We start from the raw sequence: 25,958 nt of genomic DNA on the forward strand, positions 1-25,958 counted from the left end.
GCTGGGAAATAAACCTCTACCTAGCTGTGGGTTTTAAGTCACATCCCTAACATTCTGGAAAGTGCTAGTCATTTGATTTTCTAATCTTTTCTATGAATTATAATGACGGTAAGGACCAAATAGGCTTAGTCCTGTGCTGCCACTCTCTCCAGACACAGAACGGCAGCAGAAAAGGCACGTTTAGAAACTGAGAGCCCCTTGATGTGTCTGGCAAGCTTAGCTCTGAAATCCTCAAAAGAGATCTGTCTTCCTTTTCCCTCTAAATTTAGATGAAGAATTTTTACATTCTTGGAACAGAGAGGGAGAAAGGTGGAAACTGATAAGGCGCTGTGGAAAGGAAATTGTAGCGTTTTCAGATGCAGACCTGGGTTGTGTGTGCAAGGTAGATTGAGAACTTTAAACTCATGTCACCTTTTCTTTTTAGGCATTCAAGCCAATGTTTTAGGGGCCTCTCTGTCTTCTACAGGACCAGGTAGAACTCCTTTGCATAGGGCTTTTGTAAGCAGGCCTTTGGGGACTAAGGGGCTTGGGTTTGGGGTTATTTTTTTCCTGCCTAGGACATGCAGAAATGTTGTTGCTCATTCACTCAAAAACAACAAGTTTGCCAATTCCTGCTCTTTGTAGCCTGTTGGCATTTCTGAAAATATACCAGGCAATGGGGACTTACAGATAATTATTACCACAAATAATTTAACTTTCACTGAATGAGGAAGTTGCCCCTTTTGACTCACTGTTTTCAACCATTGGAGTCATGGTCTGTAGTGGCTCACCCCAGCAGTCCAGAGTGCTTGTTATTAAGGACTTCTGCATTTTGGATTAGTGTTTCCCACTGAGTGATTTTAATTCTTGTTGCCAAGGAATTCACACAGGCATGTACGATTAGCAAACCATCAGGATTAAAGCATCCACACGGCAGGGTTAACACACTTCAAGGCTATTTTAGTTACCCCAGGTACCACAGCACAAAAAAGCAGGGACTCTCATGTCTGCAGCTCACAGCTCCTAAATCTGGCTGTGCCAACGCTGCTGAACACTGGAAGCAAAGCTTTTAACATCATTCAATGCCAGCTTTTTGCTTCATCACTCAAGGACTGCTCCCCTCTTTGCATCTTCATCTGCACAAGTGGATACACCATGGGGGTTTGGGGAGATCTGAGTAAGCTCCCTGGGATGATGGACCCAGTTTGAACAGCTCTGGGCTTGGATTGGAACCACCAGTTGTAAATGGCTGAACCCCAACTGGCTGAGCAGATGAGATACATGTGTTTGTTCAAAAGTTTGCAGCAAACATCCAAGTTTTTTTCCATAAATCTGGGCTCTCCTGATCTGGATTATCTTTCTTTAAAACAGGCTTTTCCCACAGACATAGGCAAAGGATTTAGCACTCTTTGACCCTTCTTTCCAAATAAGTATAAGTGGCCAAGCTGCCCATCTCCTGAAGGCTGGGGCTCAGCTGTGTGCTTGAACTTGCCTGTAAATGCCACTCTGACATGTTCTGGGCATAAATAGAGCCTGTTAGACTATGTTGGAAGGAGTACCTTTTTTTTTTGGAATCTAATTAAGTTTAAAAGATGGGTAGTACTTACCATAAGCATGTTGTTTTAGAGAAGAAAAACCTCTTTGCAAAATGATTTAGTTGTTAGGATTTTTTTTTCTTCTTTGAGTTGGAGAAGAGAAAGAAAACTAAAGCTCCTTCTTACAGTAATCTGTTTTTCTCCCTTTTATTTTATTTTCTTATCTAGGGAAGTGGTGTAAGCAAAGTTCTTTGCTGGTGCTAGGGATTTGTGTGATATTTTTTCAAGGTGTGGATTGTAGAATGTCACACATTCATTTTTAAAGGGTTTTGCTCTCTGATACAAATGAAGCACAGGGCAGTCAAATGTCAGTGGAAGCTTAGCAGCTCACTTTTCCTGCTTCTCTCCATTTTATTATGCTCTGTCCTTGCAAAAGAGGAGCCTCTTATGTTCTCAGCTTTGTTAGTATTTTCAGAGCAGGCATGCTGCTTTTGACAAAGTTTTTCCTGTCTCCTCAAAACAAGAAAAGACCCATTTTCCCAGAAGAGGGCCGTATTTGGACATTGCTAAAACGACTTCAACCTTCAGCGTGCCCCACCCTTCCCTGGCTGGGGATCCCAGAGCAGTTCCAGGGTGTGTCAGGACTCGGGAGGCTGCTGCCCTCACTGCTGTGCTTGGGGACAGGACAGAACTCTGCTCCAGCTCTCAGGCGCCACAGAGCCAGGTCTCACACTCCCCCAAAGAGCATCCCATGGGATGGATGCAGATGTCCTGGTCCCCTGGAGTGAGCAGTGCTCCCATCCCGAGCCCTCTGCTCCTCCTGGAGCGCGCAGCACCCCCCCGGGGGCTGGACCCGTTCCACCCTCTCCAAGGCACCTGCTCCAGGGTTTGGACCTATTGCAGCCTCTCCAAGGCTGAGGTAGCACTCCCACTGCTGGGGTGATGCAGGTTTGTGCCAGATGAGTGACGGGGAGGGGGAGCTCCAGGCTGGTATCACGATATTTATTGTGCTCCAGAAGTTGCATTAAAAACCCGTGGGGTTTCCTGGCGTGCGGTTCGTCACGTGCCTTGCATGTCTGACCGAGGGGGGTAATTTTGCCAGAATATTTTGCCATTGCTTTGCTTTTAATGAGGGCAAACTGACCTTGCTTTCTCCCCTCTCCAAACCACCCAAAGGAAGCTAGCCAAGAAGCAGAAGGAGACTCAGACCAGCACGCAGAGGGAGATGGGTCCTGTGGCTACTTCTGACAAGACCTCCACCAAACTCAGTGCTGTTCACAATGAAGAAGCTTTTTCTTCCAGCTGCCAAGATGTTAATGGATTCAGTAAGTTTAACTTGCTTGCAATGGATATGACCCCCTTGGAGAGCTCTGGGTTCTTAAAAGGACCTATTCCTTTGGGTACAATGTTGAGGAGTTAGGAATGGCAGTGATAGAGATCGCTGCAAAAGCTCCATAGAAATCTGGAATGTCTCTGATACTGCCCCTGGTTTCACTGTCAGACAGGTGGAGAACATTCCTCTGGGTCCAAATCTACTGAGAATAATTTATAAAGTCTGTTCTAATGACTGCATCACAATAAGAGGCACATGTTTATTTGTTGTTTAGAAATACTTTTCCTTTGTGAGTAGAAGAGTCAAATCCCTTAGCTGACTTGTGGGATGAAAAAACATTTTCTGTATGAAATTGTTATGGAAGAAGGCCTGGTCTCCTGGCTAGAGACCTGGAATGGAAAGACAGCATTTCTTCCTTTGTGTCCTCGGTTTATTCTTCACACGGGTTCAGTAAAACTGATCTTAGTTAACATTTGTAAACCACTCAGACCTCTGTAGCTAAAACAGTTTTGTGAGTAAAGCAGCACCAAGTCCTACTTTAGCTTCACTAGATCTAGGTTGAGTGCATGGTGGATTGCATGGTGGATTTGTAAACTTGTTTCGTATTAAATAAATCTAAACTTAGACACTATGGGCATGTCACTCCTTCTTTTGACACTCAGCCTGTTAGTTTGGACAAGGGACAGCTCTGAAACTCAAGTGTGTACTAAAACTCTTGTCTTTATTAAGCATCTTAGTGAAGGGTTTATTTCCCTGATTACTGAAATAGAAGTGCTCATGATAGAGTACGTGGTTTGTCATTGAAACCACCCCTTGTAATCTGAAACTGAGTGGGACAGGTTGAGTGAATTCTTCCTTTCCCTCTCTGCATGTCATGTCAAATTCCATCTGCATGGGCTGCTACTGCCACTTTGTGTAACACACCTGTGAGATGGATAAATAGGTGTCTGGGACAGCCCGGGCTGGCAGGGAACACTTTTCTCTGATATTAAATTGACTTCAGTCAAGATCTAATTTTGTCAGGTGCTGACTAGCTCTATCCTGAGGAGGCAGCAAGAGTTCTGTGGGGTTCACATCTCTGAAGACCAGGAAAGCAGACAGTGTTGTATCAGCCTGCCCAAAACAGCAGAGGCAGCTTGGCTGGAGTGTGTGGGGAAAGTCAAGTGTTTTAACACTTGCCTCAGAATCTGGGCTTCTGAAAGTTTGGGGACCCTTTTTCCAACCAGAAAATTAGAAAAGAGACAAACTTGAAATGTGACCTCATCTCTTCCCCCCCACCCTTGTTATTTTGACAGACTAATTAAAACAGCTGAGTCATTTGCTTGAAAGGGCATCTGTAGAAAATATGATGTATCAAATTTTGTAAAGAAACAGCACTCCAGGTTTTCAATTTTTTTAATCAGTTAGATCTTTACTTGTCTGACATCTCTGCAGATTTTATCACTGCCTTCCCCTATAACCTGAGTCAGTCATGGGTGGATTATTTTTATTTTTTTTTCCTCTTTGTATCTATGAGAAAGAATTATCAATAAACCTTCATGATTTCTCCAAATTTTTTACTGCCAAGTCCAGGATGCTGAGGTGTTGGAGGTAAGTTCTGTGCAGTAGTGTGCACATGCTGATACAGGAATTTTATGAGTAAAAGAATTCCTTGAAAAGAAAAATAAAATAAATTGCCTTAATGGAGTTTAATACTTGCGGGTTCTATACAGGCCTACTTTGGAATAACACAATAGGATTATTTCTTAACTTTCCTGCCAACTAATAGAGTTTTACAGGGTTTATCCACCAGAGCTGTTGAAGTCAACTGTCTTAAGCAGCAGTCAGATTCCTTCTTAAATTGTTTTTTGCCTGCCAACAGTAAATGGCATTTCCAGCACCCCATGATGGGCAGTCACCCTCTCCATCCTGCCCTCAGCTGTGGGAGCCCGAGCTGGCTGCAGCAGGGATGAGGAAATGCCCCTCTCCTTTTGGAGGAAGAGCCCACCAAGAGAAGCAAAGTGTTTTCAATGCCAGGATCACCTTGCCAGCTCACAAAAGCAATCAAACAGAACAAGACAATTTGCTAAGTAGGATCCCTCAGTTATTGAATGACTTGCAGGCAACTTTACCTGCAGAATACAATGTCCTTGCAGGGCTTGTGTCCTTGCCCCCAGCTTTTACTTTTTGTCACAATAATTCTGATAACTTTTCAGACAGAACAAATTCAGTGAGTGCCTACAGAAGCTTTTCTTTTCCCATGCTCTCTCCAGTTGGCCACTGGTCTCTCCTGGGTGAGTCCTGTCCACCCTCCTGCTGTTGCTTACCCTGTCTCACAGCCCTGCCACTGCACAGGACTATTTTCTAAATCAGTTAGATTTAAAAATCCCACTTTCAAGAGTGCTGCCTGATGCTTTGCACCATGAGGGAGATAAAAAATGAACAGCTGCCCTCCTTCTTATCAGCCCCTTGTTTTCTGTTGAGGCATCAAGACCTCAGGTCTTGCTGAAAAGAGGAAGAGAATTGGGCATTTATCTTTCCTGGCCTGAAGCAAGGCCCCTCATCCCTCTTTCCATTCTGCACTGTTAGCTGTTATCCTGGCAGGATTCTTACTGATACATGCAGGTGTTGAAATTAAAGAGATTTTTTGGACTCAGCCTCTGTCTCTGACACTCTGAACCAGGGAAGGTGTTTGGTAAAACATAGATTGGTCTGTGGCTGTTCCAGCTTGTCTGCTTTTACTTGGGGATTATAAACAATCACAGTTGGTCATTTTCTCAAATATCTTGGGTTTTTTAAAGATATCAATAAATCCCAACTCCATGAAAGGCAGCTGATGGCCCTGGCAGTGGCTGAGCAGCTCCCTGGAGTGCAGGAATGTTGGGAAGCAGCACAGTCACCTGTGGACACTGGCTCAGGGCAGGGCTATTAGGAAACAAGATGGGAAATGGGAAACAAAGTGGACCTAAATTTGCTTCCCAGTGTCTGCACTGACCAGAAGGGTGTGCAGGGGGTTGTGACCATGCAGAAATCAGGGGCAGTTTGGCAGGGATGGGATGAGCAGCAGTGGGTCAGCTCAGCAGGGATGCACTGATGTGCTCTGCACAAAGGAACTGCCATGGACCAGCCTTGTCCAGGAGAATTCCCTGTCCCCAGCAGAGCCATCCTGACATCCTTGCAGGGGTTCTGGCAGGAGCTGTTTGATTCTGAGGATTTAACCCATTAAAATGCAGCCAGTTTTGCTGGAGACTGATTTATTAAGGTGTGCTTTACCTGTGTGACATCTCAGTTTGGGGGGAGACAGCTCTCCAGACACCCTGCAGGAAGGACACAGATGAAGGAGGGGCTTCAATGTTTCAGGCAGAGCATTCTGGAAGTGGGGGAACTGAGTTCTGCAGTAGGAACCACTACCATAAGTTACCAAGTCAGTGTGATTTCACTTATGAGAACAAGAAGATGAGAGGGAGGTGTAAGCAAGTGGCACTCAGGGTTTCAGGGATCCATTTGTTCCAAGAAACATCAAAATTCACACCTTTCCACAATCCTTCATGATTTTATGATCAGTGAGATGTAAAGGTCTTCAAAAAGACAAGCACAGCAAGATGTAGTTCTTACTCCTGCCCATGGATAATTTTCACTCATAATTAGGTGACCTCCTAAATGCTGTCTAAGGACTTATAGAGTCATGGACATGAGATGTTTCCTTTAGTAAAAAAATTCTTAAGATAATTTAAAAATAAAAGACAAGCTCACATTTTATCAAAGGCATAAAAGGAAATGTACTAAATTCCCTTTTAGTGGCTTCCATGGGATTCTTGTGGGGTTTGCTAGTTTAGGAAATATTATAAAAATTAAAGAATAATTTTCAGAATAGGAAGGAGCCTTCACCACTCTGCATGACTGGAGGGATCTGTGTGGCCTCACGTGCCACTCCAGGGAGCACAAAGAGAATTTTTAATGAAGTCTTAATCTGTACCCTGATATGAAATCCTCTCTGGACATGTTTCCTTTGATTACAGACCCGAGTGCCTGTGAGAAATGCTAGTTAGAAAGCAGCCCTGTGTATACATCTCATTATACAACCTGACTGATTTCAGAAACAAGTTCTCCAAAGTTTTAAGAAACTTCTCTTTTGTGTTTGTGGGTTTTGGGGGATTTTTGTTTTGGTTTAGTTTTTCGTTTGGTTTTTAATTTGTTTTGGTTTTTTCTTGGTTTTTTCTTGGTTTTTTCTTGGTTTTGTTTGGGTTTGTTTGGGGTTTTTTCCCTCCTTTTTGATCTGAATCTAAAAGTCACATCCCTGTGTCACAAAGACGATTCATGTCATAAACCTCAGCTGGTAACTTCTTTATTCAAACTCACTGACATGAGGTGCTTATCTGGAAATTCATCCTCAGCAGCTCTGGAAGGGCAGTATGGCCCTAGGAGTTTTTTATACTCCCAAATTCCAGAAAAACTTGAGTCCTGCCCCAAGCCCTGAGTGTGGCCTTGCCCTCTCACACTGGGCAAACCATTTACTCTGTTTAGATCTTATTTGATGTTATCTGAAACGTGGCCATGTCCTAAGTGTGGTGAGAGAAGGGTCTGATTTAGGCTGACAAAGTGCAAGAGGCCCCAAAGCAGAGGAACTTTATGACTTAAGGCAGCTGGGGTAGAGCTCCAGCAGACCAAAGCGTGAGGAATTTGATTGTTTTCATGTGTTTCCAAGTCATGTAGGTCTGAAAATAAGGTGTGAGAATGCAGAATGAGAGAGAGTTCATGAACTAGATGATTATAAACTGCTCAGGAGGTAATTCTGACTTTATGGAACTCCCTAGACCAGTGACTTCTTTGGGTGCCCCCACAGAATAACTTCAATTTTTTAAGCAGTGTTTGCTCCATAGCTACAAAAAATTGCTTCTGAAATTACTTTGATGTGCACTGAGTTTTATCTACTTCTGTTGGGCTATGGAATAGTTTTTCCTGTGTTATCAGTTGTCATCTTTCTGATGTACTGAGATTTGTATTAGCTTGTTTCCCAACATTCTGAGGAGGAGATATATAAATGCCTGTAACTCTGAGAGTGAATGCAGAGTGATAACAAAAGAATATGCCTTCAAAAGTGATGGATTACCATAAGAATGTGCATGTTTGCTGCTGTAGGTATAAACCAGCCTCATAAATTTACTATCAAGACAAGAATCTACCATGAAGATGTTGAGCCCTTCCTCCTTTCAAAAAATATTTGATTAATATGGAAATCTGTGAATTCTTGTCCAGAGAAAGTTAATGCTGTAATGGGAGAAGGCAAGGAAGCTTGTCCTGCTGACAGAACCCTGCTCACAGGGAAAGGGATTATAGGATTTGCTATGAACAGTCCTGGGTTGAAGAACAAGTCCCTTGTACTGTTGCAATGTTTTAACCAAAAAATTGCTGCCCCACCTGTGTATTTTTGTGGTACATTGTGTTTGAGTGGGTTTATTTTACTGTCAATACTGATTGTCTGTAGTTTGTATTCTGGGGGTCATTTTTGAGGAATTTCCTCTTAGAGATAAAACCCTAAGTTTGCTCCTTTGGTTTAAAAAAAGAGAACATTTAGAATATAGAGCTATGGATGTAGCTCTGTGTGTACCCTATTTAGGAACACATTGATTTACAGTAACTATAATCCTATATTTGGGGTCTGGAGTGCTTATATTAAAGAGAATCCATCATGATGACAATGTAATAAATGTAATATGCATGTTGAAATGAAAAATATAATTCATTTTGATAAGCCTTATATATCCCATATTACTGTGTTCTTTGAGGAACATTCTCCCTGTTCTCTTTCTCTCTCTTAATATATGTCTAAAGTCTTTTCCTTATGTCTTTCCTACCTAGCATCACCCTCTCCTTGTTCATTTTCTGTCCAAAGCAAAACCCTTCAGAGCAAATCTATGTTGAATTCCTACTACTCAGGTACTAGTGCCAGACTTTTCTTTCATTCCTAAATTTTCTTTGCTGTTGTACGTTACCCAATATAACCTATAATAGACCGAGGCTTCTGAGTGGGAGACACAGCTAACCTTGTTTTCATTTTCTGTAACTTTTCTTTTCCTGTTGATCCTCTGTTGATTTCCATTGATCCCTGTTCGTGCGGGTGAACGGAATTCCATCCCAAAGTTTCATCAGACACCGTCCCATCGACCACGCTGTTAGGTAAGAGGAGAGGTATGGAGTGCTGGGCTGAGCTGGAGAACAAACACACTCTCTGTGGCATGAAAATAACACTCTGAGGTGTTTGGCTTCCAAAATCAGAATTATTCCTGTGCTCATGTGTTGAACAGAAAACTTTTGTTTCATTCATGTTTCGTTATTGATGTTAATTGCTTTCAAAGGAAAGAAAAATTCAAAAATTAAGGTTTCGTCATTTTATCAAGCATACGATGTTTCTTTTTGTCAATGAGATTTGGGGTTCTGGGTCCCTTTCCCACACTTTGCCTTGCCCTAGGCTTAGTTCTGACTCCTGCAGCTGGTTGTGCCTGTGCAGCTGACACAGAACCACAGAATGGTTTGGGTTGGAAGGGATCTTCAAGAGCTCTCTAGGCCATGGGCAGGAACACTTTCCTATAGACCAGATTGCTCAGAGCCCCATCCAGGAATGTTTCCGGGCATCTTCCACCCCTCAGGGCAACCTGTGCCAGCGCCTCGCCACCCTTTTTGTAGGAATTATCTTCTTTGTATCTAGTTGAATGATCCTGTTTCCATTTAGCACCACCCCCTGTGCTGTGTGTGAGGCTCGGCTGGAGCTGCCTCGAGGGTTGCAAATTAAAGTAAGGATTTGCACGTCTGCAGCAGGTGGGAGCCTTCAGTTTTGGGTGAAGTTGCATGGATAAAGGTTATTTGGAGAAATTCCTGGCTGGTCTTTGGGAAGTGGCTCCACCTGATTCTGTGTATGTTGGGAGTTAAATGCTAAATCTTTCAGGCAGTCAGGTATGGATTTGAGAGGATAACAAAGGTCCTGAGAGGCAGAGGCTGTTCTGTGGCTCTATAAGATATCAGAAAGGAATTCTGCCCTGTGAGGGTGGGCAGGCCCTGGCACAGGGTGCTCAGAGCAGCTGTGGCTGCCCCTGGATCCCTGGCAGTGTCCCAGGCCAGGTTGGACAGGGCTTGGAGCAGCCTGGGACAGTGGAAGGTGTCCCTGCCCATGGCAGGGGGTGGAACTGGATGACCTTTGAGTTCTCTTCTCACACAAGCCACTCTGATCCTCTGATTTATGAATTCTTCCATGGAGCAGAAGGATGATGTGTGGCTGATCCGAATCTTGCCAGTGGGATTTATCATTTTATATTATCTACAATAAATATTCCTTCCAGGCACAGTAATCTCCCGTGACTACTTCAAACATCACTCAGAACGTGGGGAAGGGCCACAGTTAGACCAGGAAGAAATGACAACCAGGGGCTGTTCCTTGGTTGTCACTTGGCACAGAGGCTTGGAGGAGCTGCCACAACACACACATCCATCCTGCTGCCTGCCAAAATGCTGATGGCAAGGAATGGGGCCTCTGAATGGGGTGGGGAGGGAAAGGTGTCCATTTCTCAGGTTTGCTCTCAATTCTCAGAGGGTCAGTGTCATCAACAGAAAAGCCTAAAGGCAGGTTTCTCTTTTGGCTGTACTTTAGAAACAAGACCCTTACCTGCAGTTTGATGGAAGATACCAAACTCTCTCAGTCTGGTGTTTGGCATCTGGGAAAACCTGGCCATCCTTTTTGGGAGCTGTTTTCCCCCCTCTGCCCTGATGGAATTAAGGTGTGAACTTCACTCTTGCTACTCAGAAGCTCAAGGAGCAATGAACAGCTTCCCTCTGTGCTTCTCCTGCCACAGCAAAAGCCCCCAAAACTTTTAAAACCTTAAATTTTACAGATGAAAAAGAGGAAAGAGGAATCTAACCAGCCTTGTGCTTATGCATTCAAAAAATATTTCACATTTCTACTAAGCACTATATCTGTGTAAGGATTCCCTGTTTTACACATGGGAAGTTAAGTACAGAGCACTTTTAAGACATGAATTACACAGACTGGTCACTGTCCCAGTTCCACCTGAATTTAACAGCCTGTGAAACAGCTCCTGACATTGGAGAAATTTCTATCTTGTGACTTGCAGACAAATTAAAACCTTGGCATTCTGGTTTCTCAGACAAATCCATCAGATGTTAGATGTTTCTGTATGAGCAAAATAAGTTTAATTTTTGATGTTTATTAATATTAATTCCCAGGGAAGAAAAATATATCTTGAAAAGGGATTAGTCATCCCACTACCAATATCTGTACCTGCAATTCAGTACTGTTTGTTCCCATCTATTATGCTTTCTGCTAATAAATGTTCTATATTTGCAGTATTGCATGGCTCCCTAGGCTTGGCTGTGACATGTAAGAAACAGGAGATCTGGGATTTGCCTCTATCCCAAATCCTGATTAATACATTTTTATTAATGCATATTTTTAGTGAAGCCATTTTCTCTTCCAGTTGTGGACAACTCTGGATTTAAAATGTTTTGCTCAAACATCTTTGCTAAAGAAGGGAAATATCTAACACTAAAAACTAAATGAGGTAGATTTCCACTTGAAAATGAGGTAGCACAACCTTAGGGATTATTTTGGGGCAAAGGATTCATGTCCAGTAGCTCTTAAAGATGTTCAGGAGATCTCATCAGGGGATCTCTTCAGGAGAAGCAGCATGTCCTTCCCTTGCATCCATTGGCATCTCCTGGCAGCAGGACAGGACATTGAGCCTTGTTCTTATTCCAGCTGCTCACGAGGATCCTCACAAGAGTGCCTTTGAGGATTTTAGTGCCTGCAGATGGGCAGAACAAGCAAGGAGAGCTCTCTGACACAAAGTCACAGACTGTGAGACTGGCTGTGATTAGAAAGACATAGAAATTTTCCATGGATTTTAGACTTCTGTAGCTTTTTTGCCCACCCCTAATCAGTCTGCTGTGTGTACACCCCCAGCCTAGCTTGAATAACTCAAAGATGTTAAGAAGCCAGTATTGCTGCTTTAGCAGGTGCCTCTGTCACTGAACTTTTATTGTGAGATGAGTGATTTTTGTGCAATGGATGCTCAAAAATTCAATGGCTTGACCTGCTCAGCTGCATCAGAAGCTTTCCAGGCCAAGTCAGCCTCTAATTAGGAGCAGTGGGAGAGGTTTTCCCAGCACTTTCCCAGCACTTTCCCAACACAGTGCTGAGGTTGGCCAGGGGCAGAGTGAGCACCAAAGGTTCAGACCTTTGCAGCCTGGGCCTTGAGCTGAATTTCTCTTACATTTCTTCCTGCCTGCAGAATTGGAAACTCCTCTCTTCTAGTCTTTAATGGCTTGTAGTTTCATGTGCTGTTTTGAAGTTTCCAGTTGTTTTCAGATGTAGCTGAATGTCTCTGGAAGCTGGGTTGGTCTGGCAGCCTCTTTTCACTGAGGAGGCAAAGACAGATTTGGCTTGGTGAGCTCCACACATCCAAAGAGCTTCACAGTTACATTTCTACCAAATAATCCCAAATCATTGCTTACCTCACCAAAGCATCTTTGCACCTTTAACAGGATTTTCTTCTATGTTACCTGATGAAGAAAATGTATGTAATAATTTTTATAAGATCAGAATACTCTTATGTAAGAATACTCTTGTAATATTAGAATACTTTAATATTCCTATTAGAATGCTCTTATAAGATTAGAATACTCTTATGCTTGGTGTTAACCAAGCAATTCTTACAAAGTTCTAGAATCTATAAAAAAATTACTTACTTTGAAAAGAAATTATGGACATGTGGCTTCTTCATGCCTTTGAAATGAAAGGTGCACCCTCTGTGCTCTGTCAAGCCTGCTGTCAGAAGGCTTTGTTAAGGAATGTGCCCTTTCAGAGCTCAGTTAAGATCATTAGATAAATGGTGTTTTGCCTTCAGTTTGCCATACCACTTTTGATAGTGTTGATAGAATATTAGAGCTGGGTATTTATCATATAATAAAGCCTTGACACACACAAAAAAGCAAATTATTTTTCATCTTGCACCCTATCCCTGGTGTACGGGGAAGAGGTATTAGCCATGCTTTAGTCACCCTCGGAAGATGTCAAAGAATTGACAGCCTTTGCTCTAGTGTGGAGAGACTGGCTCTGTGTGTAATTAAATCCATCCCAAACACCACTCAAAACATAATTTATTTTGTGCAAAGGGTGTCATATCGCATCTTATCACTTGCCAAGGCTAAGAGAATAAAAAATATAAGCAGATATGATAGCCTTGTCATTTTAGTCACAGGAGGAATTTGTGGACACTAAAGCAAAAGTTTTGAGAGAAGCTTCTGCAGTGTGGAAGATGACACAGGAGTGCATCTTTGCTTTTATTTGTGAGAGGCATGGGTGAGTTTTCTGGTCAGGAGACAACATCATACTCTGTGCCCAGATATCCATTTCTCAGTCTAACTGTGTTTACAAAACAATGATCTCTAGAAAAGCATCTAAAGCTTTAATCCCTACAGGTGCTCTGGGTGAGCAGGACCCCTCCCAGCAGCCTTACTGTGATGTTGCACAGGGCTCTGATCATACAGACCCACTTCCAGACTGGCAATCTAATTTCTCAGCTGCTCTTCATCTTATCTGTGACATTTATGGAGAAGTTCATCAGTTTTTCTGTGGAGGCAAACATATTTATTTTACTTGTCTGAGAAGCACAAAAGTACAGAACACAAGGTGGTGTAGCAGCAGGCAAGCAATAATAATTCACTCTCAGGGTTGCTCATCAGATGGGGGAACATTCCACTGAAGTGACCTCTGCTCCAGCTCCTCTCTGTGTGCTGGACTCTGTTACTTCTTGGCCCAATAAGACCTCAGGGTTGATTTCAGCAGGTTCATGATTATTTCCCCAGCAAAGACACTCACAAAAAGCACCGTTTCATTGGCAGAGAGAATTTGTGAATATGTGAGGTCAGCACTGTTGCATTTGCTTATCTGCAGTTTCACACTAAACACATGAGCTGAGATACCTGAAGAGTTCATGCATGATGTGTTTGTCACAGCCAAGTTGTATAAGAGACAGGGAATCACTAATTTACTGTCTTCTACAAAATATCAGGGTGTTAGGTGAACTCTCAAACTAATCACAGAATGGTTTGTGTTGGAAGAAATTTTAAAGCTCATCTCCTTCCACCCTCTGCCATGGGCAGGGACACTTTCCACTAGCCCAGGCTGCTCCAAGCCCCATCCAACCTGGCCTTGGACACTTCCAGAGATGGGGGATAATGAAAATGCCAGCTTCCAGAACCAAAACATCTGAGTTGGCAAAGGATGTCTTATGTGTGGAGTAAGAGTGGCACTGAAAAGGGTTAACAAACAAGCTGGCAACACCCTTTGCTGTCACAAGCTGCTGATATTAGAAACAATCCTGTCACCAACAGCATGCTCCCAGCCACATGCAGAATACCTGCCTTATTTACAGCTACACAAATAGAACTGTGCAAAATTGGAGATTGTTCTAGGAAGGAACTGGAGCCCTGAGCAGCCTGCTCTAATGAGACTTCAGAAGCTCTCAATTGATTTACTTTATCAAAGAGAGACTGAAGAAGTGATTTGATCAGTGCCTGCATGGGTCAGGATTTCAAATGCTCAGAGGGCTCTTTAATCTAACAGAAGGTATAATAAGATTTCAGTGCCTGCAATCGAAGCTAAGCAACATCAAATTGCAATTAAGAAATGTTTAGTCAGCAAGGGTAATTAACCATCGCCACAATTTTGGGGGTCAAAATGGAATCACCACCTCCTGAAATGTTTTAATTTGAATTATTTCTTGGAATGGTATTCCATCTATGGAATGCAGTGAAATATGGTGGAGTGTGTTCCTATCAAAAGCACAAGGACATATGACTAGGATAAATGTGAACATGAAATATAATTTTAAAAAACACCTGATGCATGATCCTCCCTATTTAGTAGTTTCTGAGTATTAGAGTGAATTATTTCCTGCAACTTTCCCATTAAAAAAAAAGCAACTATTTTTCTGGTTTGCTTTTCTCGCTGAAAACTCACCAAAGGCACACATGCTTTATAGGTACTGCCAAAAATTTAGTGCAAAGTCTTGGCCAATTTGTCCTGCAAAGTCACTCATTTGCAGGAGACTGGGGAAATGTTTGTGAGAAGCAGACAGAGAAAAGGGACTGTGAAAATTACTTTAACTTGCCTTTAGTGCAACAATTAAAGCACCAGCCTGACTTTGCTGGAATCTTTGTTGTCTTTCCCAGTAATAAAGGTGCCAAAAGGAATGAGATGCACATTATAGCTGCACACAGAAGGAAAAGCAAAGCCTGTTTGCCAGGCCTCCAAAGACTCTTTTGGTTGACTGTCCTAGTGAGAGATTAGTCTGCTGCCACCTCCCCTCCCACCTGCGTTTTGAATTGTTCACAAAATTGCTGCAAACACATCCTGAGAGGTGCCGGCCTCGCTGAGCGCCTCATTATCCTGCTTAGCTCCACTCTCGTGGGGTGATTAGATGGAGAGGGAACAACGTGTAACCTGCATCAGCCTTTATTAGCAGAACATGGAAGTGTTAAGCTCAGCTCACACACAGCAATTTGTGCCCAGAAAAGCCCCTCTATATCTTCCTCAGCCCAGATAAAATGCTAGTGGGAGCAACTGAGAGTCCAGAGCTGCTGCTGTTGTTGGGGTCGGGATTTTTTTGCAGGCAGCTCAGGTGCCATGCATGATGTGTTTGTCACAGAGGACTGGAGGAGGTGATGGCCTGAACAGTTTCAGCTGTGTGTCCCAGGGTGGAGAGGGGGGTGACCCACATTGTGTGGTGCTTTTCTTCAAGCAGAATCACCTCTGAGGCACACAAACAGTGCTGGTGCTGCCACAGATCACACTTTGCATTCTTCCCTGTGAGGGTGCCGAGACCCCGGCACAGGGTGCCCAGAGAAGCTGGGGCTGCCCCTGGATCCCTGGAAGTGTCCAAGGCCAGGTTGGACAGGGCTTAGAGCAACCTGGGATATTGAAATTAAGTGGTCCCTTCCAAGCCCAAACCATTCTGAGCTTCTGTGCCACAAGAGCTGTTCCTACAATCAGTGGGATTTGTGCCAATTTTTATTTTGTTGACCAAAGAGACCAGTTTTCACTATGGACTCAAAGGCCAGAGACAGACCCCTCTTTACTGCTGAGCACCTTCTTCTAGTCCCACTTCCACACCATGAGTGCCTACCTTAAGGGAAGTTATTCTGGAAAGAACGAGCCACCACTTTCCTGGCTCTCCCCTCTCCCTGTGGCAGATCTCTGAGAAGAGAGCCAAGTACACCAGAATTAAAGGAACTGATGAAGAGAGAAAATAGTAATTGCCTGCAAAGCAGCTGGCTGATCTGAGCTCCATTTTACAAGTCGCCCGTGCTCTGCGTGTGCCCTGCCCGAATTAGCACCAGAACCACACATTAGTTTTAAGGCTCCCTCTCGAATTGGGATCTCGTAATGTTTTTTAATTGGGGCTGATAAAAATGTGGCATTACTTGCAGGTTCCTCAGAGAAGCCAATTGTGAAATTGGGTTTGTATTAAACCTAATGATGGAAAATTAAGCATAGTACGTCTGTCGGAAATGGTCCGCGATAAAAATCTTCTCCTTTTCATTACAGGAGGTTAATAGGGAATAGGGGAGCAAAGATGCACTGGGAAAGCAAATCCAACTAGGGGAATTAATAAGCCTTGAAATTCCCTCTGTTCAGAGTTCTCACACTGTCATTAGTCAGAGCATTAGGGATGATTATACAAATGCTTTGGATGTTACTCTTCCTTAAATCCCAAATTTATTCACATTTTGTGTTTGAGGGTTGCTTTGCTTGAGCCATAGTTCTGTAAATCTGAGTGTCCTGGGAATGTGACTGTGTATATGAGAACCTGGGACTCAGAAATCCTGAAATTCAGGAGTCTAATCTTCAAAGCAGATGATCACTGTGCTAATTTATTTCAGAGGAGCAGGCTGTGTTCAGCATCTCTGATAATTCACCCCCCAGCCGTGTTGATGTCCCACTGCTGATGAGCTTGCCCTGCAGCAGTGTCCACTGCTGGCATTCCAATCTCCTCACAGTCCTGCGGCTACCAAACTGAGCATATCCCTGCTTTCACATCTTCCCCTAATCTAATAATAAAACAGCTGAAGAGCTATTTGTCATGTCTGTGCTGAGGACACAGTGGGATGCCCTCAGCTCTCTGCTCCTGCCCACCTTTGCAGGAGGGACATGGGCAGCTCCTGCCCAAACACCACAGTGGTTTCTCAAGCAGAGCAATGTTTACAAGAGCATTCCAAGATTATTTCTGCCTCACAGAAATCACCCTGAAATTGCAATTTGATTTATTTATTCTTTATCCCTTTAAAAACGTGGCTGCAATGTTGCTCTCAAGGGGTGGTGTTTCAGCTCTTTGTCAGTGAACTTGCTGTAAGAAACAAACCCTGTGTGTGGAAGCTCAAGGGGGTTTTGTGAACAGTCTGAGGGAGGTGCATTTTCTGTTTGCTAATACCTTGGTCTGGGTAAGGCCAGAAAGAATTGATGCAGGTTTTATGTGTGAAAGGAGCTGAGCATCTCAGATCCCAGCAGTCCTAGGAAAAAAACACTGCTATATTTGGCCAACTACTTAAATTTGGACAGCTCTGCTAGATAAGTCATTGAATGTTTCATTTAGTCTGAGTCCCTGTTGTTAAAGATTGTTACAGTCAATTGTTTGGTTATTGAAGTTATTATTTCTTTTCTGTTAGTTCACTGGGAATATTTTCTTGTGCATACAGTTTTGCTGGGGATATGAAGTTGCAATTCCATCTGCACAGTGACAAATTTCTTTAAATCCACTTCTTTCAAAATGACCCGCTTTTCTATTAAGTTTACATATCTGAAATTTAAATTTCTGCATGCAAGATAACTGTATTTTTTTGCAGTTTTTTTTTTCTGATGATATTACGTCTTTGTCATTGACATACAAAATTTTAGGCCTGAACTAGCAGAGCTGTTGACTTTGCCTGAGCATCCTGACTTATTTGAAATGCTAATCATTTGCTTGCTGTTCACTGGGGTCCCTCTCAGTTATCTCATGCTGTACACCCCAAATCCTGCCTGGATCTTGCTTATCTCTGTGTATCTCTGAGCCATGTTCTTTGCAGGCTTGGGAAGACAGCAGCTACGTAGCTCTGTTGGATTTGATGAGGGGACCCCAACGTTGATGTGCCATATCCTTGTTAGCCTGACAGGCTGTTCACTCTCCCCCTGTATTTTTGGGTTTGTCTGCTCGACACAAAAAAATATTCAAGTGTGATTTAGTCCTTCTTGGCATTTAGATAAGCCTGTGTTTTCTATTAATTTCTTTACTTCCTTTTGCCTGCACCAATCTGCGGGGTGGTGTTAAATAAACAGAGAGAGGATGAAACTGGAAATATCAGGTAGCTGAGAGCTTGCTCTGCCTCCTGTGTCCCCCACAGACAGCAGCCACGGCGAGCTGGCGCAGCCCACGCTGACCATCCAGACGCACCCGTACCGCAGCTGCGAGCCCGTGGAGATGTCCTACCCCCGGGGGCAGTTCCAGCCCGCCATCCGAGTGGCAGACCTGCTGCAGCACATCACCCAGATGAAGAGGGGACAGGGCTATGGCTTCAAGGAGGAGTATGAGGTGAGAGGAACCTTTCTTCACGTGACTGAGTAGGGAAGTTGCACTCATGAGGGGTAGAAGCTTGGGAGAGGAGAGTAGCTGGTTTTGAGAGCTTCTTTTTCTTAGTTCACCTTCTTAAACCTTTCCTATCTGATTTTGGTTTTGAGGGCAGGGTTTTGCAGCACTATCAGTCTTTGGAGGCCCTCTGTTCCAAAGAGAAGGCGTTCTCTACAGCAGTAAGTGGGTGACACTGTGCTCATGCCTCTGTCCCATAAAGAGCAGACAGTAAATATTCAGCAGGTGCTGGACATGCAGTCCCACAGTCCCTTCCTTATGGATGTTTTCCTTGAGTAGTGTGAGCCAAGCTGTGAGAAAAGGAAGGGATTTTGCCTGAGCTTTTTGGGAGCTCCAAGTCCTCTCTGATAATTGATCACATGAAATCACAGCGCAATGGCCTCAGTGCACAATTGTCAAGTCAAGGCCAGGTATTTGTGTAGCTTAAATGGAGGTGAAGTTTTCCAATATGATCAAACCTCTGGCTCAGAATAGGCTTGACTGACATCTTCTACCAGCTCCATGTGAGGAGAGGAGTAAAGGCTAAGCTGAGAAAATGAAAGCTGCCCTCTTTCCCCTCACCTCTTCCCCCTGCAAGCTGGAATGACCAGGAATATAATCCACGTGGCCAGAAGACATGATGTTGGGGATGATTTGGAAGACGAAAACACATTTAGAGCAGAGCAAACAGGAGAGGGAAATAGCATCAAACATATGTGAGACTCAGCTCTAGCAAGCGATAATTATAATGAATGTAGTAAGCTCGTGGGAAGGCAATAAGAAATTAATATGCATAGTGGCATTAAAACTATTTAAAAATAATGTAACAGCTGTGAAAATAAGTTACTTAATGAAAACAGCTCACTTTTCCACCCTGCAAGTAAGAGTCCATGGGGTCTGTGTCCTCAGTGCTGAGGTTTGCTGTAATTGGGAGCCTGTCTTTTCCTGGTCCTCACCAGGGAATATTTTTTTAATCAGATGGCATCAAAAACTGTCACAGCATATGTTTCTGGAACTGTATGTTAACCAGGTCTAGGCACTCTTGCCCCATAATCAAGCATGCTAATTAAACTATCAATATAAAGAGCTTTGTTTAATATTGAAAAAGGTTAATAATTCTCTGAGGAGATTTACTTACCCCCCCCTTGGCCTCCATTTCCATGAGGAGTACCCAAAACTGCATTGAGCTCAATTACAGATGCCCTAAGACCCAGTTCTTGATGTTCAAGAAGAAAACAGGTGCTGGCATATATGTAATTTTCTGGCGCTGGCATCGGTAATTATCAAAATAGCACATTAGCATGAAAAATGTCAATGCAACTTTCAGCTCCACGAGCTCTGCCTTCCCCAGAAAGCGCTGTCTGCAGACGTATGTAAGGATGATGACATTACATAGATTTGCATAATTCCTTTCTTTACAAGGAATGGCCTGGCGAATGCCACAAGCTCACAAATGCCCTGTGTTGTTCCCCCTTTCCATCAGCCATAAATGCAGGTGTTTTCCACGGTGGGATTTGGGTTTGGAGCATGGGATGGAGGCAGCCCTTCAGCTCCAAATAGCAGTGGGGAGGGTGTCAGGGAGCATGAGAGCTCCTGGAAGGTGGGAGGTTTGAGCTGGCTGTGAGTGGGGGCTCAGCCTGGGATCTGCAGGAACACAGAGCTGCAAAATTGGCTTTGCAAGACGCTTTGCAGAACAGTTGATAAAATCTCGAGAAAGAATTTGATGTCTCTTTTAAAGTGTGTTTTCAGACACTAATATCAGTGTCACCTCCAAATATGCTCCTTTTTTTTTTTTCTTCTAAGGAGCTGATTTTCTACTTACTTTGCAAATTGATAGCATAAATTGCAGCCTGTTTAGTGACATGTTACCAAATAATTTTACTCTCATGAAAAATCACTTTGAACGGAGCATATCAGTCACACATGACAATCTCTTATCTCTGTGCGTTCCCATCTCCACCGAGTAACCTGGAAATTGCATTCCATATTTGTTTAAAGGATGCCTGCACCTACACGTGTGAGCACAGGCAGCTTGTTTTGCTGAAGGCATCTAGAAAAATATTCCTGGTAGCTCCAGGAGGAGCTGAGAAGCAGGATGGGATGGTGTGAGGGGTGTGAGTGCTGGTGTGAAATGAGTGTTAACTGGGTGTGAATAGTGGGAGAATCTGTCAGCGCTCCCTGTCTGTGTTATTTTGGGGCTGCCTGCTGCACCTGAGGGCAAAATGGGACTTTGGGCCTTTTTGGCTGCTGCTTCTGTTCAGTGACAAAACAAGAGGAGCAGAGGAGAAAAATCTGTCAGCGGTGCTGGGTGTAGATGGCACTGTTTGGGGTTGGGAATAGCCATAAACGTTTAAACGGGACACATTTAAATGTCACCAGTTCCTTTTCCAGAACATATCAGCTCTGATTTGTTGGGAGCTGTGGGACCAGTCCCACAGACTTATTGCAAGCACCAATTACTGGCTAAGGAGATAATAGGCTTAATTATCCAGACTCATTTTCCATTATGATTTAGGATGTCACTAATGCACATTCTCCTGCTGCATTACTGAGACTGTTTAGTTATTTTAGATTTTGTGGCTCCTTTCCTCAAACATCTTAGTGCTGAGAGCCTTCAGATTGTGGAATTCACCCCTGGACTTTACCCCTTGATTTCTGCCTACACATTTTCATGGGGCCAGAATAGATCTGATGGTCTGGGCTATGCTGGGACACTGCAAAATGAATGGCTGAAATACTTTTTTTTTCAGATTATGTTTTTTAGCTCAGGTAATTTTTAATTCTGACTCTCAGCAGATTTGTGGGAAGAGTTTTTCCACCATTGTTGGGAAGGGAATGGCTTCAGGGGGAGGGCCAGGGCTCTGTGGCACACTTTGGGATGAACAGGAAGGCTTTGAATTGATGTTGTTGCCTTTGGCAGCAAAAGTGCAGCATTAAGGTGGATCAGCGAAAATGAAGGATTAGATTTTTTGTATTTAAATTAAAAGCAAACAGCAAACTAACTAAATGCATCCATCCAAAATTCAAATTGGCTTGCAGTGAGCCTCAGTTTAATGGGAACACTTCAGTTATGGCTAGGCTGTAGTGCTTAGGAGGCTTGATTGAGATGAAGCTGACTTTGAGAGATCTATCCTTGTAATTTCAGCTAAAATTTAGATCAATTTAGTTTAAAAAGCTTCACTGTAACCTAAATTCCACTAGTGGGAAGACATTTCAATATAGATTTCACAAAACTTCTCTAAGAGAAGTTTAGAGAGTTTTAGAAGTAGAAAAAGCCTAAAAATCAAGTATCATTTTTTTGAACACTAAAAGTCTTCCGTTACCAAGTCAAAGAAAGAAGGAGGAGAATTTCCTGGGAAAAATGGATTAAATACCAGTGCCTGAGTGATCTGTCCTGATTTAACATTGCTGATAATGCAGACAGAAACAGGACTCTTTTCACAATTATAGAGATACTTACTGTACCATAAAAACCTGAAGGAACAAAGCATTAGCCATGTTCCTCATTATCTGGATTCAAGCCAATTATAATCCATATTCTTGTCTTTCTTTTTAATGTGGTTCCAGTTCTTGGTGCTGCATTTTTGGGATCTCATGGGCAAATTATTTGGCTTGTACATGGAGTTCCTCCAGTTTGTTCGTCTGGTGTTTATAAAAGTGGGGATGTAAGGGGTGTCCCTGCAAAGGTGGTTTGTTCATCACCAACCAGAGCTGTGCTGCCTCCCTTCAGAGCTGGTCAGTTCTCTGGAAAGCAGGGATTTCTGTGATACTGAATGAAATGAAAAATCCTGGACTCTTAAATCGTCGGAGGCTCTATCAGCAAATATAAAAACATCCATTTCAGTGGAGAATTGCATGTTCAAATCAAATGAAAGGATACGGTTTGTTGAAAAGGGATTTATTGGACCTGAATATATTTTCTCTGGACAAGATAGCTTCTCCCATGTGGAAGTCATGAGAAAGGATTTTCTTTTATTTCTTTTTCTTTTCAGATGGCTCTGATTAGGCACCTAATGACAGTTGCCATTCTCTGGTCAATCTGCTGTAATTTGATATTAGTGGAAAAATAAGGCACCTTTTTCCTCGCTCTTTGAAGATGAAAATGAGCCTTCTTCACCTCTTTTCTTTCACTCAGAGGTTTTTTTTGTTGTGTGTGGGTTTCTTGGTTGGGTGTTTTTCCTCAGAAGATGAACTGCTCTTTGGAAACAACAGTCTGCACAGGAAATATATGTGTGATCAAAGCCCTCACCAATTACAGAGTTATTACTCTTTCTCCTGGGCTTTTGAATAGGAACTCAGTGTCCCTGTCTTTGTCAGCAGAGCTTGTGGCAGTGCTGCAGTGCCTGACATTTTCTGTCCTGGAACCCTTTGCAGGAAATTCACAGCGGTCTGCTCTGCCAGGGGTTTGCTCATATTAAGTTTAATTGTAACACCAGTGTTGTAGATCCTAATTGTGTCTCTCTGCTATTGCATTCAGGCACATAATAGACCTGGGTGGCTTGTGGAGATGAACATAAATTCATTTTGTAACACAGCTGTGTCAAACTTCTCGCTGCTGGCTGAGGCAGATGTGATTCTACAACTCTGGTGTAAACCCTCTGTAATTCCCCAGGGACAAGAAATAATAAAACTTCCAATGATCGTTTTAGTGATGTAGAGTCGTGTTAGAGGGTACATCTGGGAGGAGGCAGAACTAGAGAGGCAATTCAGGAGGGGCTGCTCTCTTCACCCATGTTTTTTTCCAAGAAAGGCAGGACCATCCCCAACTGCTGCTTTCCAGGCTCTGCCTTGAAAATCCCTCCTGGACATGTCTCTAGGATGAAGTGGCTCATTTGAGGGTGTGCAGAATAGTTGTAGGGCTGAGCTGCAGGGAGGGTGGCACTGTGTGCTGCTAGTTCCTTTCCCTCTTCCTTCATCATGTGAAAGAGCAGATTTTAGGAAAATGGCTGTTTATTCTCGTGCTTCATGAGCATGCTTTACCTCGTTTTTCCTCTCTTTCTTATACATGATCTAAAACCCTGAGCTGTTTTATCTTTCCCCAGAGAAATCCATTGAATGGCTTGTATTGCATCACCCATTATTAACACAGAAATGGATGAAACCACTCTATTTTCAGCTTAAATATGAAAGGCTGAGCACTGGGTTTCAACCATCTGGGTTTTCCTAGAGGTGTGGTCAAGTGAAATCTCCCCAAGCCTTGTTCTGCAGGGGAAATGAGGATAACCTGTGACTGTGCAGCCAGAAACAAATTCCCCTGATCATTTCAGATGCGAAGTAGCAGGAGGAAAATGATTCTTGGCTGGCAGAAGACAAGAGCTGCAATTGGTCTGCACGAGCTCTGCTTTTCCCATTAGTGCAGGTGCCCTTTCCTCACCAACAGTGTTTCCTTGGTCAGCTACTGAATTATGGAGCTCCTTTGTTTTTGCCCTGCTCTTCTTCCTTAGGTCTCTTCCCCCACATGAAGGCATTGTCCAGATGCTTTAAACCCTCCCTTATTGTTTATTTTGCAGGCACTCCCCGAGGGGCAGACGGCGTCCTGGGATACAGCCAAGGAAGACGAGAACCGCAACAAGAACAGATATGGAAACATAATCTCCTGTAGGTGTAAATTCACATTAAACTGGGCATCCTGTGAGAGCTTACCTGTGTGCTGTGGAGAAGGGTGTGTTTGAGAAGCTCACCAGCAGCTGACTAGCAGTAGAGTGTGTTCAGTCCATTTGTTACAGGCTTTATTCCTGGGATTTATTTTATTTCATGTTTTTTTAATCCTCATTTTCCATAACATCATTGCATGATGTTACACATTTTCTACCTGCCTTGCTTTCTGCTTTAGGTTTGTGGCTCTAGGGCTAAATCCTTTTGTCACTTTTTTTGTGATGATGTCCATTTTCTGTCTATGTTCACTCCAAAACCCAGAGCTTCCCGTGCCACAAAAGAGAGGAGATGCAGATGATAGATCAGATTTTTAGCTGTGGCTCAGAGGCCAGGTTTTCTCCTTCCTTGTGGTCAGTAGCCAGTGGAGCAGTCCCTGCTTGTCCCTAGAGGGCTGGTTTGAAGGGTGGGACAAGCTGAACTTCTGCCTCAGGATCATAATAAGGCAACTGAAAATGCACTAAAATGTCTTGGCTTACTTCTTTCAGTGATCAGCTCCTGTTGGTGTTACAGGAATATCAAAACATAGCAGAACTGCAGGGCAGGGAAGAGTCCATAAAACCATTTAGGACAGCTTTATTCTTCAAAGCAAGACTAAATTCACCTTCCTCATTTTTGTCAGATATTGGTGAAGCCTCTTCCAAAATTTCTCTCCAAAACTGAGCTTTCCACAAGCTCTCCAGGCAGCTCACCAGTGTTTCATTATTCCTGATAATGACTGGGGAGAGGAGGTATGAGAATTAATTCTTTTCAAGGGCTGCTGAGCTGCATCAAGTTGGAGAAGCCAAGCTTGAAACCATCAGAATAAGAAATCAGAATATAAATGAATGTGCCATAGATTTTCATGACTGGAAAAATCTATAGAATGCTCTGAGAGCAAAATTAAGTCATGCTGAGTGATATATTTCATACTATATTTTTTCTTGGGTTAAAAATGTATTTCTTGTAGAACAAATAGATTTTACTAAAAAAATTTTTAAAAGCACACACCAAAAAAAAAAAAAAAAAAAAAAACCCAACAAAAAAAGCACCAAAACAACAACAACTAACCCAAAAACCCAACTTCTTCATAAAGAAACCTCACCTCACACATAACTGCTTCTCTCTTTGAAGCCTTGAGATAAGTGATTCATGTGCCATTTTTGGGGACTGACATAGAACATCTCAGTTCAGGGGCCCCGTGGTAAAGATGAAGGAATCTGGAAATAAAGATTGAAGTCTGTGAGCCCTGATGTGATCCCAGTTCTGCTGCTGGCTTTGTGTGGTTTGTGAGCAGGTCACCAAGTTCACCAGTGTTCTTTATCCATGGAAAATGGAAGTGACAGTAGTGGAATGTTACAATTAGCATGGAAGTTGTCTCCCTTAATTTCAGCTCCACCTTGCCGTGAGCTTTCTGTGACCCAGTGGCAAAGAGAGATGTCCAGACAGAGGCTCTATTCACCTGTCTATACAATTAACTCCAATTAAATGAGTCTAAGACAGATGAATCTTCCAGCTGTAGACACTGGATTGAAAGTGGAAGTGCTGTGGTATGCCATGAGGAAGGAAATGTGAAAGGCTTTGTTTCTCTGTATGATTTTGAGGAAGCACTTGGCGTAATTCAAATGGGGAGGTGAAAAGAGGCAAAACTGTGCAAAAGCTTCCATCTCATTTATGTTGAAGGTGGCCATGAGGAAAACCTTGAACTCCAAGTGAAATGTGAGGAGTTCAAGCAGCAAATCAAGGAAGATAAATGGGATGTTATCCAAAGAGAAGGTGTTCACAAAGACAAATTGTTGTCTAACGAAGAGTGACGCGAGCCTTTTAGCT

At 43.1% G+C, this 25,958-nt stretch overlaps 1 protein-coding gene across 10 annotated transcripts in view; it reads left to right on the plus strand.

Annotated features, from left to right (window-relative positions):
- The window catches only part of PTPRT (protein tyrosine phosphatase receptor type T), a 450,746-nt gene that overhangs the window by 388,043 nt on the left and 36,745 nt on the right, over positions 1-25,958 (plus strand). For 5 of the 10 annotated variants that reach the window (XM_038158539.1, XM_038158540.1, XM_038158541.1 and 2 more), the window contains 6 exons: positions 425-472; positions 2,691-2,839; positions 8,686-8,763; positions 8,968-9,003; positions 18,277-18,464; positions 24,008-24,095. In XM_038158539.1, coding sequence (XP_038014467.1) covers positions 425-472; positions 2,691-2,839; positions 8,686-8,763; positions 8,968-9,003; positions 18,277-18,464; positions 24,008-24,095 — 587 coding nt within the window. The remainder of the gene's footprint in view (positions 1-424; positions 473-2,690; positions 2,840-8,685; positions 8,764-8,967; positions 9,004-18,276; positions 18,465-24,007; positions 24,096-25,958) is intronic. The other 5 variants (XM_038158543.1, XM_038158546.1, XM_038158548.1 and 2 more) reach the window with 3 other exon arrangements.

The sequence above is a fragment of the Motacilla alba genome, chromosome 20, assembly GCF_015832195.1.
Source record: "Motacilla alba alba isolate MOTALB_02 chromosome 20, Motacilla_alba_V1.0_pri, whole genome shotgun sequence".
Taxonomy (NCBI): Eukaryota; Metazoa; Chordata; class Aves; order Passeriformes; family Motacillidae; genus Motacilla; species Motacilla alba.